The sequence below is a fragment of the Panthera tigris genome, chromosome B2 (assembly GCF_018350195.1).
Source record: "Panthera tigris isolate Pti1 chromosome B2, P.tigris_Pti1_mat1.1, whole genome shotgun sequence".
Classification (NCBI taxonomy): Eukaryota; Metazoa; Chordata; class Mammalia; order Carnivora; family Felidae; genus Panthera; species Panthera tigris.
Window position 1 is genome coordinate 134,862,218 of NC_056664.1, and position 14,755 is coordinate 134,876,972.

The 14,755-nt window shown below is 49.3% G+C and overlaps 1 protein-coding gene and 1 long non-coding RNA gene across 3 annotated transcripts in view; one reads left to right on the forward strand and one right to left on the reverse strand.

Annotated features, from left to right (window-relative positions):
- Window positions 1–3,036: 3,036 nt before the first annotated feature.
- LOC122238781 lies at window positions 3,037–5,980 on the reverse strand. The gene is made up of 3 exons (XR_006217948.1): window positions 5,879–5,980; window positions 3,460–3,581; window positions 3,037–3,279 (listed from the first exon to the last, which is right to left on the reverse strand). It is a non-coding gene; the product is annotated as an uncharacterized LOC122238781 (long non-coding RNA).
- The window catches only part of MTHFD1L (methylenetetrahydrofolate dehydrogenase (NADP+ dependent) 1 like), a 185,735-nt gene continuing 175,644 nt past the window's right edge, over window positions 4,665–14,755 (forward strand). Inside the window, exons 1-4 of one of the 2 annotated variants that reach the window (XM_042987318.1) lie at window positions 4,665–4,891; window positions 11,175–11,259; window positions 12,637–12,687; window positions 12,778–12,831. In XM_042987318.1, the coding sequence (XP_042843252.1) occupies window positions 4,665–4,891; window positions 11,175–11,259; window positions 12,637–12,687; window positions 12,778–12,831 (417 nt within the window). Of the gene's footprint in view, window positions 4,892–7,872; window positions 7,881–11,174; window positions 11,260–12,636; window positions 12,688–12,777; window positions 12,832–14,755 lie in introns of those variants that run through there. The other variant, XM_042987319.1, reaches the window with a different exon arrangement.

Consider the following 14,755-nt stretch of genomic DNA (forward strand, 5'->3'; position numbering starts at 1 on the left):
ATTCAGACGTATCTATCAAAATGAGATAATGATCCCTATGAAACAAACCTGGGAATAGGGCAGATCTTAAATTTATTTTCACAAATCTTTCTCCCTTTCCTATTCTTCTGTCTTGCAAATGTGCATCACAAGCGTGCAAGAACTCAAATCCCTTTCCTGTGGAATGCGAGCACCTTGGGCTCAGGCTGCGTTGACTTCAGAGTGAGGCCCATGGGGGAGTGAAAGTGAACAGAAGACAGGTGTCCATATCATCTACATCAGGATCTGAAGAGGTCAGGTCAAATATTTTAACTGGCTCTCAACCAGCACAGTCATCTGTTGTCTTAGACCTTTTAAAGTAATTTTAAAAACTGCATATTAAGGTCACAATCCTAATAGACCTTAGTTAAGCATCAACTATCGTCAAGCAATCACGTGCTATTAAATGGTCTTATATGCCACATACATAACGTTCCACTCTTGTGCCACTATTTCATAGCCAAAGTAGAATGGGAGATTTAACTACTTTATTTCTTTATTTATTTATTTTTAAAGTTTATTTATTTTTGACAGAGAGAGAGAGAGAGAGAGAGAGAGAGAGAGAGAATGAGTGGGGGAGGGGCAGAGAGAGGGAGACACAGAATCCAAAGCAGGCTCCAGGCTCTGAGCTGTCCGCACAGAGCCCAACACGGGGCTCGAACTCACGGACCGTGAGATCATGACCTGAGCCGAAGTCGGACGCTCAACCAACTGAGCCACCCAGGCGCCCCTTAACTACTTTAATAGCATTTATTATAACTCCTAGTTCTCTGATCCAAAAAATATATTATTACTTTAATATTAAAAATAGGACCTCATTTTCACCTAAGCTTGTTTAAGATTAGAGTGTATGACATTAGTTCAGTCGAAAAAGAAGCCACGTGTCTCTAGGTACAGAACATTATTATACTTGAATGTGTCATCTAATGATGTAGGGGATCACCTTAGAGGTGTGGATCGCCATAGGCTTCTGGTGATGGCTGAGAACCGTCTCCTAAGTGCGTTCTCCAAAATGGCTTTGTAGTACAGTCTACATAGTCTCTATAGTCTAAGTCATTTCAATGTTGGGGATGTTCAGTAACAAGTTAGTTTTGTGACTTCTCATTAGGCTGGCTTAGGTGTGAAGTCTTTAACTTAGTCTTTTCTATTCAAATTTTCCATCCGTACAGAGTGTCTCATTAAACGTTGGGAAGTCTCTGGAACCCACTGTGCCATGCGGAGCCCTGGAATTCATAAAAACGCCATAACCTCCTTGAAATTCAGTATGATCGGGAGGGTTGCTTCTTTATGTGAGGACGTTGTGCTGTTTATCCTCCAGCTCTCTGCCCTGTTTTTCAGTGAACATGGTTACTAGTTATGAGTCTTCTGAGAACTGCTTCAGCAAAGGATGACTGAGGGGTCAGTGGCCCCCTGATCAATCTTCTTCCCATTCCTCCCCAGCACACAGAAGGGTCTCAGTACAGAGCTACTGACAAATGAATGAAAGGATATTCACAACAGTATTGTCACATCTAAAATTAGAAACAATACAGCCAACAACAGGGAGAGAGAAAATCAATTATGGTTTACCCATAAAATAGGCTATGTTATAATATAAAACCATGAAAAGCCATGATTTCAAATGCTCTCCTTTCCAATTTCATTAAATCAGATATATAGTAAGTGAAGAAGACACACACACACATATATATATATTCACCGTATGTCTGTAATTTTATAAAATAATTTCAAATAAAGAGATCAAAATTAATAGTGATGTTTTGGTGATAGTGTTAGAGTGATTTTATTGTTTATCTTATGCTTTTCTGTAGATTATAAATAGTATATGTATTTCTTAAAGGCCACTCAGCTCAAGCATCAGATCCCTTGGTGCTTTTTTGGATTCTCCTCCAGAACAGTTAAACCCCAGCACCCCACCACCTTATCTCAAAAGCCTTTTATTTATTTATTTATTTATTTATTTATTTATTTTGGTAACAGCTTTATTGACATGGAACTCACATAACCATACCATTCGCCCATTTCAAGGGTACAATTCAATGATTTTCAGCACATTCACAGATTTGTGCCAACATCACAATTAATTTTAGAACGTTTTCATCGCCTACACCCATTAGCTGTCAACTCTCCATTTCCCCTACGCCTAGCTGTAAGCAACCACTAATATATTTTTCTGTCTCTACAGATTTGCCTATTCTGGACATTTCCTATAATCGGGATCATACCATATGTGGTCTCCACTGTGATTTTTTTTTTTTTTTAATGTTTGTTTATTTTTGAGAGAGAGACAGAGCACGACTGGGGGAGGGGTAGAGAGAGAGGGAGACACAGAACCTGAAGCAGGCTCTAGGCTCAGCACAGAGCCCAATGTGGGGCTGGAACTTACTAGTCTTGAGATCATGACCTGAGCCAAAGTCGGACGCTTAACCGACCAAGCCACGCAGGCATCCCGCCACTGTGGGGTTTTTTTTGTTTTTTTTTTTTAACGTTTATTTATTTTTGAGACAGAGAGAGACAGAGCATGAACGGGGGAGGGTCAGAGAGAGGGGGACACAGAATCTGAAACAGGCTCCAGGCTCTGAGCTGTCCGCACAGAGCCCGACACGGGGCTCGAACTCACGAACCGTGAGATCATGACCTGAGCCGAAGTCGGTCACTTAACCGACTGAGCCACCCAGGCGCCCCACCGCCACTGTGGTTTTAAGTATCACTATTATGAGCACTCATTAGGTGGAAAAGCTAATTGTCACCACTGTGGCAGAGTTACTATTGGAACTTCTTTAGGGCAGAGGCTGTTTTTGGTTTTGGGGTTTTTTTTTTTAAGACTATTTTTAGAGCAGTTTTAGATTCACAGCAACATTAAGAGGAAGATGCAGATTTCCCATACACTCAATATGGACAAGGTCATTTTCATCTTAGTGACCAGTGGTCCGTGTTCAGTAGTGTCCAATGAATGCTAAATGAATGGGTCACCAGTTTATTTTTATTTATTTATTTTATTTTTTTTGGGGGGGGGGGTCACCAATTTATAATGAGACAAGCCTCCAAGAGTTTTATGACCTGCCCAAGATCACCACTGGTAGTAAGTGAATGGACCACCCAAGTTTCCCTTGCAATATTTATATGCTTGTGCAAGGTGCAACTTCTGTGATCTTGTTTCCTCCTTGTAAAATGGTGGGAATACCTAAATCACAGGGCTGTGGCAATGTTAGGTATTCCTGTACCCTACAAAGTCGTAATGTGCCAAATGAGGCAATCATCCTACAATAAAAAACACAGACAATATTATAAGATTAAGAACATGATCATTGGGGTCAGGCAAACCTCCAGTGCTGTCAATGAACCAAATGACCCCTCTGGACCCGCTTCCCCCAAGTTGTCAATCAGGCCAATACTCAACGCACTACAGATGGTCCCTGACTTAACCACCGCTTGACTTACGATTTTTTTGACTTGAGGATGGTACAAAAGCAATAAGCATCCAGTGGAAACCAGACTTCAAATTTGGGATTTTGATCTTCTCCTGGGCTATTGATTTACAACAGCAGGATACTCTCCTGATTCTGGGGAGGGGCAGTCACAGGAGGCTCCCGTCAGACACGTGGTCACAAGTGTAAACAACCCATACTCTGACAATCAATCCGTAGCCCTTCTTTTTTCATAAATTACATGCGCTATTCAACACTTTATTATAAAATAGGCTTTGTGTTAGATGATTTTGCCGAACTACATGTTACAGTCAGTGTTCTGAGCATGGTTAAGGGAGGCTAGGCTACCGTGTGACGTTCAGTAGGTTAGGTGTAATCGATGAATTTTCAATTCACCGAGTTTCCATTTAGGTCCAGTTTATCGGGAGGTAACCCCATCATGGCTCCAGAAAGATCTGTACATTTATCAGAATTAAGTGAGATGTCACTCCAGCGCTTTGTACAGTGGTAGCTACTGTTTGTAATTTGCACTGGCTTTATTCCCACTTTACTTGGGAATTATAATCCTGATAAAATTATAAACAAAGCATCAACATCTTGTTTTAACTGTGGACGCAGCTCAGGTTCACAGGGGTTAACTTGCCCAAGGCTACAGGTCAGCTTTGGAACCCCAAGCCCCACACATCCTTCACTGTTAGGACACCGCCAGCCTAGTAGACCATGTCCTGGTATCTAAACTAGAGGCTCAGCCAAGTGGCCTTCCAGGAAGCAAACTCCCACCTGAGGGCAGGGAGTTATCAGCATCCTAGGCACAGGGAGCAGGTACTATCTCTGGAATGCGCCACAGCCCTCCCTGATGCCACACCTTCCTCTAGCCAGATTTCTAGCAGGACTGAGTGCCAGAGGGCCTGCCCTAGAGGACCGGGCCACTGGAAGGACCAGCCCCGCGTCCCGCAGGCTCCCGCCCTCCCAACGTCACGGCCTCTAGGTGCAGTGCCCCCTAGGGGCTCCCGCTCCGGTTGAGAAGGAAGGTGCAGGTCTTTCCTACCACTGGCCCGTTACCCGCCGGCCGGTTCCCTGCCAGGCGCCCGCCCCGCCACCCTCGGGAGGAGCTACACGCCGCCGCCCGTCTGCGCGCCGCAGCCGCATCTCCGCGTGGAGGGAGTCCTGCCTCCCGTCGCTCTCGCCGCCTCGCGGGTCTCGCTGCGCCCCCGCGCCATGAGCGCGCGCCTGCCGCTCTTCCTGCGCGGGCTCCGCCGCCCGCCGCGGCCCCCGGGCCCGCCGCTCCGCCTCCAAGCGCCCGGTCGCGCCAGCAGCAGCGGCCGTGGCGGCGGAGGTGGCGGCGGGGAGGGCCTGCTCGGGCAGCGGCGGCTGCAGGACGCCCAGGCCGGGAACAGTCGCGGCCAGGGCAGCCGGGCGCCTTCGGCGCGGGACTCGATCGTCAGGTGAGCGTCCGGCGCTCGCCGCCGCCCCGGGGCCGGGTGGCGGCAGCTGGGGTGGGGGTGGGGGGGAGTGGGGGACGCAGGAGTTGGAGCGGCCGGAGCGCTCCGGGTTCGGCGTGGTCCTGGGGGCCTCCGCGGGGGCTTCGCTGGGCGCGGGCCCGAGAGTGCTTGGTGCTGACTCGTTAGAGGCGCCGGCGGCCGGCGGGGAGAGGGCGGGCGGGCGGGAGGTGGGGGGCCCGGGAAGGGCATCGGGCGGCGCGAGCATCCCTGGCGGGGCGGGCGCCGCTAGCCTGCGTGCCCCGCTCCACGTGCGCCACCGGGGCGGGCTCTGGTGTCGCGGCGCCCCGCGCGGCGGGGCAGGAAGGAGCGGCGCGACGGAGGGCGGGAGCCGGGAGGGGGAGGGGCGGGGCCAGGAGGGGAGGAGGGGCGGGGCTGGGGCGGGGCCGGGAGTAGGTAGGGCCCCCGGCGAGAGGCGGCCTGGGCGCGTCAGCCGCCTGGCTGTGCGCGGCGGCCCTGCGTGCGGAAAGCTGGCCCCTTCCTGCGGGGGTGAGGCTTGCCCTGTCCCGCAACGCCGCAGCCTCCTGCGGGCGGGAAAGCGTGCTCTCTTGAGTTACATAATAATTTCCTGGACGTGTGAACGTGGAGCGGGGCCCACCCGACACCATGCGGAATGCGGCGGAGCAGTCGGGCCAGCTCGTGCCCCGCATTGCTGCACGGGCGGGCAAGGAGTCCCCAGCGCAGCTGTGTGTAGGAAGTTCTCGGCCAACCCAGAAGGGAACCGCGGGAGCGCTGGGCGGAGCCTTTCGCTGCTCCCCACCGGAGACGCCGCTTAAGTCCATCCCCCCAACTCGCACCGCTTTTCTGCCCCAGTCGTCAGCCCTCTTTGTCCCCTGAGTGGGAGAGAGCCGAGGAAGAGCCTTGACGGGCCCCTCTTGGAGAAGTGTGTTCACTGGAGCCCTAAACCTGTAGAGTGAAGCACTCGGGACAAACCTGGAGGTGGCGTGCCTCCCCGCCCCAGAGGAGGATTCTGGTTTCAGAATGCCGTGTCACTGAGCAAGCTGTTGCACGGCCCTCCATTCGCATTCTCTTCCTTTTTCCTTCTCTCCCCCCTTCTAAAAGTAATTGCCTTTACCCCCTTTGTTCCCAAAGCCCTTTATGATGTGGCCGATGACGCTAAGGAGCTTTTTGTTTATCTTGTCTTCTTTCTGAATATAGGAGTTACGTAGGCTTCCTCGGGTCATTAGATTGTGACCAGTGTACCCCTGAGCTCACCTTTGTGCGTTCGGGTCTGAAGACAGTATGGGAGGCAGGAGCCACCACCCCATCACCCTCTTATTTTCTGGGTAGCTCTTACTTGCCTCCTGAAATTTTGTTCATTTATTGTCTGTCTTCCCTACCTGGAATGAAAGCTCTGGGGTCGGGAGCCTTGTCTCTTGTTGTCACTGCTGAGTGCCATTTATACGTTGGACACTTGTGATATGGTGGGTGAATGAATCACTTAAAATTTGGGTTCATTCATGGATTCCATTCATGACTGTTCTTTTCGTTGCCTGACTTGGAGATGAGCAGAGTGGTCAGTAGGGGGGCTGGGTCAGGATCCTGGTAGGGAAGGAACTACAGTGGGGAGAATGGTAGTCTACCTCAAAGGGTTACGGAAGGGATTGCACGAGAGAACACATACAAAATGCACAGTCCAGGAATTGTCCTATCAAGACCTCCACAGATATTGGCTGTCAGGATTTTTTTTTTAATTTTTTTTAACGTTTATTTGTTTTTGAGACAGAGAGAGACAGACCATGAACGGGGGAGGGTCAGAGAGAGAGGGAGACACAGAATCTGAAACAGGCTTCAGGCGCTGAGCAGTCAGCACAGAGCCCGACGTGGGGCTCGAACTCACGGACCGCGAGATCATGACCTGAGCCAAAGTCGGACGCTCAACCGACTGAGCCACCCAGGCGCCCCAAAGAGACATATTTTTAATATCCCCAAAACTGGTCTTTCAGTGGATTGTGTCTGACAGTTGCTGTTGGCCAGATGACAGTCATCGCATAGTTGTCTTTGCCTGTACCTGTGGGGATTTGGGCCATGCGTATTGTTGCAACTTAGTTGACCTAGGTGCATCTGCTAACAAAACTTTCCTCCAAGAGATTCCCTGAGGGCTGGGAGGAAAGGAGGGAGGTGGGCCTAGCTAGAAGTCACCTAGAATAGACTTCTGGGAATCTATGTATGTTATTTTTTTTTTTTTTATTTACTTCAGGGACATATACCAGAAGAGTTAACGAATAAGCTCCCTCGAAAGCATAATCCCCGATATTTCCATCCACAAGTCATGGAAGGGCCATTTTAGGAAATAAAATGATTTCTGGTTGTTGTCTGACAACTGACCATTGACATCTGGTAGAATCAAGAAAGCCGTAGCATTAAAACTTGCAGAATGGGTGTCAGAAATTAAGTGAAAATTTCAGGGGCAAAAATGCTACGGTTTTTCACAAAATGCTGCATCACTGACACCCTTGACGACACAGAGGGTGATACTGTGTGGGGGGAGGAAATAAAAAAGCAAAATGAAATTGCCGTCAAGGACTCTTGAGTCAAAAAAAGTCACTCAGACGAGTCAGATCCTGAATGCGAAGAAGTTTTAGGTATATTTCAGTTTGTTTGCCAGTTTTACTGTTTATGTTCATATGAGTCGGTTATGGTAAATAAAACATATCTATGTCTAAAGAAGTCTTAAAAGCTCTTTTAATATTTACAAAGTAAACACTGTTAAGAAAAGATTGTACCGTAGTTTTTAACTGGCAGCGTTTTTTTTCTTCCAGTGGTTTCTCAAACAATGGGATGTCTTTCATTCTCTATCTTACACAGCAAATACGATGAAAGCTCCCAGGTCAGGCTTGTGCACCCAGAGGCAACAGGCTAGTTGGTCTGCTTTACTGAAGATACCCCCAAATGTTGTGGGCCTCAGTGTGCAGAGGGAGGCCGACCAGGGAAGGTAGGATGATGACCCGAGGGCTTCTGCTCACTGCTCCAGCTCTGGGTGGAAGGTGGCTGCTCCCGTCTCCCAGCCAGCAAGAGGGAAAGGGGGCCAAGCTGCTGGTGTACCTCTTAGCTGCACATTCCTCGCCTCCTTCTGGCCAGTGCTCCCAGCCTGTTGGCCAGTTGTGAGGGACAGGACCCCATCGAGCTGCAGGCGAAACTGGGAAGTGTGCCCTCTAGTGTGGCTGGCTGGCCACAAGCAGCCCTCACTCAAGAGTTCTGTAAAAAGGGAAAATGGGAGGAAATATTCATAGGAAGTACCCAGTAATCCGAGCCATCATCAGTTGTAGCAATACCACTATTATAGTGAATGTATCCGCTAAATTACCAGTGCGTGGATCGATTAAACTGCTCAGTGGTGCTTTCAACCTGGGCTACTTCTCAGAATACTGACGGCTGTTTTGGAAATGTTTAACTCTTCTTTGTGCGCTGGTCACCTCTTTCGCCTTTGAAATCAATCAATTGGCTCTGCATTTAGGGATGTACTGAAATTGATCGTTTTCAATCATGTTAGCAGCTGCTGCCTGGGAGACTCGGGTGTGGCCACAGCTGGCTGCAGGGGAGGCTGAGAAAAGAGGTCATTATTCTGCACCCTGGTGCACACATTATTTCACGGCCAAAGGGAGACCAGCGTGTCATTGGAGTCACTGGTGATGGAACCGGAGCACCCGGGGGCAAGAGCACGTGGCTCCGAGGGGCCCAAACAATAGGTTCGGCCCCTCGCCGCTGACAAAATCCAAAGGCTGAGAGACAAGTGGTGGTGGGACAAGAAAGGAATTTATCTCAGCGAGGCCAGCACCCAGAAGACAGCGGACTTGTGTCCCAAAGATGGTCTCTAAAGTCTGAAGATACTGAAAATGCTTCTAGTTTTATATAAGGGAGATGTGGGTCGCAGGTGGGCAGTAAAGATCAGGTCGTTGCCTGGGGGTCGGGCTGGGTGGGGTCTTGCTGGCTCAGGGCAGTCCTTATTGCTTGAGGGGGTAGTTTTGAATCCCTTCAAGGGATGCTTTTGTCTGAGTTAAGAGGTAAGCTGGAATGAAGAATTTAGTCAATTAGAAAGTTGAAGGTCAAAATGGAGGAAATTGAAGTCCTTTGAGAAGTGGATACTTTAATCTACTTATTTACATTATTACAGATGATTACCACCTTCTTCAGCCACAAAGTTCTGAATTGCAGTTAGGCAGGGCAGCCAGCCGGGCTGGACAGTCACACATTCCTTCCAGCTGGAAGTTGACAAGGCAGCTTTCCTCACAGGTGTGAGAGAATCTCTGATCAGAAACATGTATGCTGCTTTTTAGGTTTTTTGAGCCTGGTGACTCCTTTCGTGCTCACTTTGTCACCGTACAAATAAGGAGTAACCTCAAAGAATGAAATGTTACCTGCAACAAGACGGGGAGAATTAGCCATGTGAGCTTAGGTGGTGACAGGTGTGTGCTTCTCCAGGTGTTTGATGCCCTCACTTACCGAGGGATGGTCAAGGCTCTGAACCGGGAAAACCGTTGCCGTCGGAATGTGTGTTTTTTAGTGCTCCAGGGTAGCTTTGAGTCACAGAAAGAGACCATACGATTAGGCGAACAAAGGTCTCCACACATGAGGTTCCTGGAGTTTGTCAGAGACACAGTAAACGTCGCGATGGGTCATGGGAGGCCTGCATCCCGACGTGTGGCTGTTTCCCCTTTAACTACCTTAGAGCGCCACCCCCCCCACCCCCCACCCCACCCCACCCCCCGCCCCAGGACCCTTGTTGAAGATGCACATTCCTGGGCCTCACCCCCAGCCCTTTTTGAATCCGACTTTCCAACTTTCCGGGATGAGACACAGAAACCTTTCTTTTTACCAAGCTTCCCAGATGATCCTCGCGCACACTGCCAAAACCACTGGGGACCCCCTTTCCAGTGCCTTTAGGAACCAGGCAGGAGTAGGGACCCAACGTGGCCCCAATTAGCAGTCCTGAGAGCAGTTCCCGCCAGTAGGCACATTAGTTTCTTCTGAAAACTGGAGGAAGCGGACGGATGCCTTTTTGCAGTGCCTCGGCCATTCGGTGCAGCTGGAGTCTGGCCGGAACTTCCCCCTGCGTTTTTTGGAAGCTGTCAGGTGCATGTAAGACCCTGTCAGAGACAGAAAACAAAACTTAAAGATGGTCTTTTTTTTTTGGTAATATTTATTTTGAGAGAGCACAGGCGGGGGAGAAGCAGAGAGAGAGAGAAACCCAGGCAGGCTCTGCACCACCAGCACGGAGCCCGGATGCGGGGCTCAAACCCACGAACCGTGAGATCCTCACCTGAGCTGAAACCAAGAGTCGGACGTTCAAAACCGACTGAGCCACCCAGGTGCCCCAAGATGGTCTTAATAAGGGGCTTGGGTACTGCTTTGGCTGAGCCTTTTGTCTGTTACTGTCAGAGGGAAAAAGCCAACTTCACACGCAAGTGAGGACCATTTCACAGCAGTGGTGGTGAAATCGCTCATCCCGGAGACCGCAGAGGGAGTATGTGACTTGCACCACATTATCGAGGTCTGTCCCGCGCGCAGCCCTTTCTCTGGGCCCAGGAGTCACCTACTGGGACTTTTAGGAAGTCCAAATGCAGACTTGGATGGCGGGAGCCCAGAGGACTGGAGACACTCTCTCCCTAAGAGGCCTTGGGAGAATATCAAATTCTGATGGGTCCCTACTGTTGGTGCTCCCCTCCCTCCTCCCCCCCCCACTTCCCTTTTCTTACCCCTCCCTTCCTCCTTCCCCTCTGTTCTCTTCCCCACCCACTCCCTTCACATTTCTTGAAATTCTGGGACCCGGGATTTATCCTGACGCACCACTTTTCTGACCGCAAGCCTCTTCCCCAGTCTCTGCTACCTTCCCCCACCGATGTTTGAGGTCCCCAGGGGTGGGGGGAACCCCTGGGGATGGATGTGGGTGGAGGAAGGGGATTATTTAAAAAAAAAAAAAAAACGCGAAATTTGTATTACAGTAAACTTGGAAAACACCAGAGAAAAAGTCACCCCTAGAAAATAATTGCTAACATTTTACGTGGCACGCGTCTGCGCGTCTTTAAACTCAGATGGTCCCGGTTTGTTTCGTGCGCGCTTCAACATTGTTACCCTGCCCCGCCTGGCCACACTTCCCGCGGGTGGAGCGCACCCTTATGTTGTCTATTTCCACTTACAGTAACGAACTTTCGAGGAAAGTGTGTCGTATCCGTCCTTTCTAGCCATTAACAAAGACGTGACTGCGTGCTGTCTCTCTTTCTCAATGTAGAGAAGTCCTTCAGAATTCGAAAGAGGTTCTGAGTTTATTGCAAGAAAAAAACCCTGCCTTTAAGCCGGTGCTGGCTATTATACAGGTAAGCTGGGAGTGTGGTTCAGTCGTACTGGTTTAGGATGCCTTTCAATGTAGAAGATAATTGTGTAGAGAAGACCAGGGCCATTTTCCGGTCACATAAGTCCCATTTGGGCGGGAAGAGAGGGCACGGCTGGAAACGCTGTCATTTCCCTCTTCCTTTGGTCATTTTGTTTCTACCTGGTTACTGGCTGCTTACCGCTCTGCTTGAGTGTGTCTTTTGTGAGTCTTTCTCGGGGAGCTTTCAGAGGTTAGGAGCTAGGCACACACATAAGTTGTATTCTATAGATATATTGTCGTCCGTGTGTGCTCATAAACGCTTATCAGATATGATTTGAAAACGAAGGGGAAACATTCCCCTTTGTTTCTGTGGCAGACAGATGCGTGACGGGGCATGGCGTGTAGTAATCTTACTAAATCCGGCGAAGCCTGCCGTACGTTTGAAGGGCCAGACGTCAGCGCGTGCCAGAAGGACTTTGCATTCATGTACATCTCCTGGCTGCGGCCCCTTCGTTCCCGACTACGGTTGGCACTGTGTGCCATCCTTCTTGGCACCCCCGTGGGGTGACAGGTGCAGGGAAGTGATGAGGAGAGCCAAGCCCGTAAGCTAACACAGCACAGCAGTTGGGCCTCCACCGTCGTTTCTGGCACGCACTTAATGTGTCAGAACGTCAGCGTCTAGGGCCGCGAGCGCTGTGATTTTCAACACTCCGGAGCTGTGCTCGAGTCACTCGCATTCTGTGTGGTCTGCCTCCACATGCCCTACAAAGAGAGGCAGGCGAGAAGGGTAGAAAGAAAAGTGACTGAGGCCTGGGCCTCCTGGGACTGTGCTTGCTGATCGCTTTCCGGCTACGGGCAGTCCTCTCAATCCCTGTCTTTGGTGTCCTCATTTAGAAAGAGGTGCTGGCTGTGTGGCTCCATGTGCCTTAGCAGGGCTATTATTTTTATCTTTTTAATGTTTGTTCATTTTTGAGAGAGAGACAGAGCACGAGCGGGGGAGAGGCAGAGAGAGAGGGAGACACAGAATCCGAAGCAGGCTCCAGGCTCTGAGCCATCAGCACAGAGCCCAGTGCGGGGCTCGAACTCACAAACCGCGAGATCATGACCTGAGCTGAAGTCGGATGTTGAACCGACTGAGCCACCCAGGTGCCCCAGGAGGGCTATTATTTTTTAAAAGTAACATAATTTGAAAGTTGTAAAATACATATGTGAATAAATACCAGCTTTTGGTCTTCTTTTGTGAGCTATAGGATTCTGTATTTCCTTCTCTTTCTAATTAATTAGGCAACATAGTCACAAAATTAGTCTCTGCGTTACGTCTTGTGCTTTTTCAAGACATTTTTGTTGTCATTACGTTGTCATTCTTGCTCCCTTTCCTAAGGCAGGTGATGATAACTTGATGCAGGAGATAAACCAGAATCTGGCAGAGGAGGTGAGGATTGTTGAATTCCACAAATTCGTCATAATTTTTTGATAGCACATCCTCTTACCGTGGCAGAATAACCTCGTGTTCCCTTTGCAGGCTGGTCTGAACATCACTCACATCTGCCTTCCTCCAGATAGCAGCGAAGATGAGGTAAGTACCACGGGCACCCGAACGCTCCGGTCGCTTTCCTCTTCAGATCTACCAAACCTGTTGACATCTCTCAGTGGTGCTTGAACAGATCAGCCTATTCTCGGGGCTGAACCTTGAGAGGGAAGATTGCTTTTCCCTCTAGCGTAAATGCTCGTTCGCCTGTTGTCCTTTAGTAGATGTTTCTGTGGAAGACGTGGTCTATGACTCGGTGACTTTGGTTGCGTTTCTTCGGCTGCCGCAGTAGCGGCCAGTGGAAATGGTCTGGGTGTCAGCGGCTAGAGGACTAGTTCAGGTTTTTCCCTGTCCTGACTGGTTGTTTGCCCTTGGCCATTCCTTTGGCTTCTCTGGGTCACAGCTGGCTTATCGATAAACTAAAGGAATAGGATGAAATCATCTTCAGCGTCCTTTCCAGGCGAACGTTCTGGGAGTAACAGCCTTTGCAAGTGTCATCTCAAGCCTGGGAGAAGCAGCCACCCCCATAAGTAGCGGTGAGGAAACTAGACCATGCTCGTGTTTGGTCCTTCCTTGGCTAGCTTTTCTTCAGCCCAGCTATGGCAGGGAAGCTTGGGTTTGACCGCCAGTGCTGGAAAACTTCAAATAACAGAATGTGAAGTAACACAGAAGTTTATTTTTCTCATACGTAAGTCAGGTTGAGAAGCAGGATGCTAAGGTGACATCACGAGGGCACCAGAAACTTAGGCTCCTTCGCTCTTGCTGCTGTATTGTTTGTGGATCCAAGATGTTGGATTCAGCTCTCCATATCACATCCACGTTCTAGCCAGGGTCCAATAAATCCAGACTTAGTAAGGAGGCACGTAATTCAAAAGGATTGTTGCAATAGGGATAATGAGTCAGAGAATGTTTTACCCTGTAGCCAGCCTTTTCTCAAAAGGGGTTGTCTGCTAATCCAGCTGAGGGTGGGCCAACGGTTAGCAGCCTGGGGGAAGGCGGGAAATTTCCCCAAGTTTGATTAACAAGCATTTTGTTCAGATTGAGCTGTGGGGGGGCACGTAGTTCACCTAATCATTTATGAGACATGAATGGGAATTTGTAGGCTCTGTATTTGGTTCTTTGCAGTACACAGAGGTTGGGGGTGTTTCTTAACCTTCCCTGTTTTCTCTGATCACAAGGCTCAGTTCAACAACTTATTGTCACCAGCAAGGAAGAGGAAGGATAAGGAGCAAAGACAGGCAGGCCCTCCGTCTCTTCCCTTCAGGGACGGTTCCTAAAAGTCACAGTTCTGCTTCTTTGCCATTGACATGAACCTAATTGCTTGGCCACGAAGCAAGGAAGGCTGGGAAAGGTAGTCTTTACACCAGATGGCCTTAGACCATTTATTAGAACAGCTAAACGTCAAGTTTATTACTAAGGGAGAAAGGAAACCATATCTGGGGCAGATGGTTTCTGCCATACTTACCATTATAATATATTAGAAATACTGACACGTGTCATACCAGTGTTAACAAATGCCGAGAAATTTGTTGTCCCTTTGAGAGACACCCATTGTCTGTATTTTTTCAGGTTCCTTGCCACTGGTGTTGATAGCCCTTGATTTCGTGTGTGTGTGTGTGTGTGTGTGTGTGTGTGTGTGTGTAACTCCTTCACTTATTTTTTGACAAAGATTTTTCCTTGTCAAAAATGTGAATGTGAATTTGCGTGGTGGTGGCGTTACGTTGGAAAAGAGTAAGGGTCTTAATTTGTGAGTTAAGATCTCGTTGTTGCTTCTGCCACCTTCGAGTTACAGGTAACAATAGACCGCCCACTTCATTCTGGGCTGCCCATCCACGTCACTCCCTCTGGCCACACCCCCAGCCCGCCATCTCTCCGTTGGCCCCTTACCTTATCTGCTTTACTTTTCTTCACGTCATTTACCACTTCCAGAGATGGTACTAGTTTTTGGTTCTGCCCCTGTCTTCCCCGTGAG